At 40.5% G+C, this 3,142-nt stretch overlaps 1 protein-coding gene across 1 annotated transcript; it reads left to right on the plus strand.

Annotated features, from left to right (window-relative positions):
- Nucleotides 1-6: 6 nt before the first annotated feature.
- LOC107680502 (transcription factor HES-1-like) lies at nucleotides 7-1,348 on the plus strand. The gene is made up of 4 exons (XM_016476396.1): nucleotides 7-152; nucleotides 287-382; nucleotides 495-582; nucleotides 804-1,348. The coding sequence occupies exons 1-4, from the start codon at nucleotides 45-47 to the stop codon at nucleotides 1,322-1,324; spliced, it is 813 nt and encodes a 270-aa protein (XP_016331882.1). The 5' UTR covers nucleotides 7-44; the 3' UTR covers nucleotides 1,325-1,348.
- Nucleotides 1,349-3,142: the final 1,794 nt, after the last annotated feature.

The following is a 3,142-nucleotide window of genomic DNA, read 5'->3' on the forward strand; positions in this document are numbered from 1 at the left end:
AAAAAAAATAAAAAAAAAATCTCAAAGGATACTTCCCAGAGAAGATGCCTGCCGATATCATGGAAAAAAACTCCTCTTCTCCGGTTGCCGCGACTCCGGCGAGCATGAACACTACACCTGATAAACCCAAAACGGCTTCTGAGCACAGAAAGGTTTGTAGCCTATTGATTCTGAACTGTAGCGCATTTATTTTCAAACAGCGCGCATATGCGCTCTATGATGCATTGAGAAATAGCTCCCGAAGTAGTTAGACAATTTGACTTATTTTTTTTCTTTTGCATTTTAGTCTTCTAAACCTATTATGGAGAAAAGAAGAAGAGCGAGAATCAACGAAAGTTTGGGTCAGCTGAAAACGCTAATCTTGGATGCTCTGAAAAAAGATGTAAGTAGCCTACTGGATATCTGATTGATTCTTACAATTACATCTGGATTGAATACTGATGAATCTCATCACATAGCCGCCTATATCTAAATCAAGCCCTATTTTCACACAGAGCTCCAGACATTCTAAACTCGAGAAAGCGGACATCCTGGAGATGACAGTGAAACATCTTAGAAATATGCAGCGGGCACAAATGACCGGTAAGTCGCCAGTCTAATGAACAATCAGAAAATAAGTAGCTTTATGAGAACTTCCATGCAGGAACTCGGCTTTCTGCACTTGTTTTAAATGCTGCGAGATATTTTTGTTCATCTACTGAATTCAACTAGATTGAAAGCAGTTTTATGAATGACTCAAAACAGTTTAATGTTCATCTACTCCAAATGATCTGACCGAATGTCTTACCTCATTCTCCCAACAGCTGCCCTGAACACGGACCCCACCGTTCTTGGGAAATACAGAGCTGGATTCAGTGAATGCATGAACGAGGTGACCCGGTTTCTGTCCACCTGTGAAGGGGTTAACACCGAGGTCAGGACCCGGCTGCTAGGTCACCTAGCAGGCTGCATGACACAGATCAACGCCATGAATTATCCAACACAGCACCAGATACCTGCCGGGCCTCCTCATCCATCCTTCAGTCAGCCAATGGTTCAGATCCCCAGCGCGACTCAGCAAGCCAACGTTGTGCCTCTTAGCGGAGTCCCCTGCAAAAGCGGATCTTCCTCCAACTTGACTTCTGACGCAACAAAAGTATACGGAGGTTTCCAGCTTGTGCCGGCAACGGACGGACAGTTCGCCTTTTTGATTCCCAACGCTGCCTTTGCTCCAAACGGTCCCGTTATTCCAGTGTATGCCAACAATTCCAGCACACCGGTGCCGGTGGCCGTGTCTCCGGGAGCACCGTCCGTCACGTCAGATTCCGTTTGGCGGCCTTGGTAGGCTATACCTATGGAAAGCAAAAAGCAAAACTCTTAAAGACTCTTAAAAGACAAATGACACTTGTTTTCTTTGTTCAGCGTTACTTTTTGTTCTATTTGTATGAAAATGTGTTTTAAGAGATGATGCACTATATTTGTATAGATCAAAAGGGAGAGAAGTTCATATTGAAATAAGTTTTGTATTGTTGAATTCCGTTCAATGCATTTTTTATATTTGCGGTATCTTTTCCACGTTGTGATGCCAAAGATATGTCGAATGCGCTTTCAAGTTTCTTCTTTTTGGAAGATAAATAAAAGACATATTAAAAATGTTTAGTTTTATTATTTTTCCACAGTTCGTGAACCTTTTCCTATTCTTACCTTAAAACAAGCAACATCTCGGGCCATATCGCATGCAAATTTAGACTAAATATGCTGCAGTCTTCAAAGAAGCGAAGTGTTTCTCTTAATCATTGAATATCACAAACTCAGGAAAACTTGTGTAAAATTACACTGGCGGAACACATTATACGGCCTCCAGTGTAGTATGGATGTTCACATACGTCGTTCTAAGTATTTTTTTCTGTGACTAGGTTTTCGTGGAAAGACGGCAAAGTCAAAAATTATTACAATCCACAATTCAATACAATCCATTTTTTTTATTTTTATTTTTCTCTTATCACTTAAGAGCATTTTTTTTTCTATAAAGCTAGAACTAATTAAATGAATATTCTCATAAAAAGCGATTAATTTACTTTTTTTTTTTTACAACTATAATTAGGTATTACGAACCTTTCCGATGACAGGACGAACAGCAGCCTGTTGGAAGAAGGTTGAATTAATACCCTTTATATAGCTTTACAGACATTTAAGGATTTTATCACGACAGTTTATAAACATTAGCCTACTACTGAATGCTGTTTATAAGTTGTGTGTGATAGCCAGCAAGAAGATTGTAAGAGGATGAAGCTGAATGCAAAGTTCAGCAGCAGAGAGAACGACTGCAAACGATTTTTATTACACGACCATTTAGCGCCATCTAGTAATTCAAATGTGAACTACACCTGCAGAGCCACCGAATGGACTGGTCAACACTTTCAGTTTAAAAGAAGTTTAGGACACTTGTTTGGTAATAACTATCCATATTACTTGGATAATGACAGTTTGGCATTTTATTTATTTATTTATAAAAATTACTACACTCAATAATTGATGATGATAAAGTATTAAGTTAAAAAAGTGGGCTAGGCCTACTTATTAAATACGCTTAGGCGTTTTTATCTGTGTGCATAAAGGATGCAGAAATATTTACACACAACTCACACAGCTTTTTTCATTTAAAACAGGAAAACACTTGACATGATGAAACGTTTCCTTCTTCATGCATCCCTGTGTTTCCCAGGTGTTTGTTGCCTATAGCTATTTCAGTGTGGCCATTCTTTGAAGGGGGCATTGCAGGTGTTTGCAATTACCTGCTATGAGGCACAAAGTGTGGATAAGTGCAATCATTTTGAATTTCCATCACACCTTTTGTGGTGCCGAGAGTATAGAGATTGAAACCACATGTTGGAGGAAAGCCTGTGAGGACATGTTCATCTCGAAACGGTCACCCTGCTTTTGCCCACCTTAACTTTGAGCGCACCACCATCTCGACAGATTTACAATGTTGTGGCGGGCCACATATTCATTTCCTGTTTATACCAAGGTTACAGCTGGATCCAGAGGCGAGCGGCGCAACCCAAGAAAAACCGCCCGACCCCCTTCAGACGTGCTTCCCCCTTCCTGCCCCTGGAGGACAGCTTTACGAGGGACTCAGGTTACTGGCGCACTGACCACTGTG

This window comes from Sinocyclocheilus anshuiensis, unplaced genomic scaffold, assembly GCF_001515605.1.
Source record: "Sinocyclocheilus anshuiensis isolate Anshui unplaced genomic scaffold, SAMN03320099.WGS_v1.1 scaffold2111, whole genome shotgun sequence".
NCBI lineage: Eukaryota > Metazoa > Chordata > Actinopteri > Cypriniformes > Cyprinidae > Sinocyclocheilus > Sinocyclocheilus anshuiensis.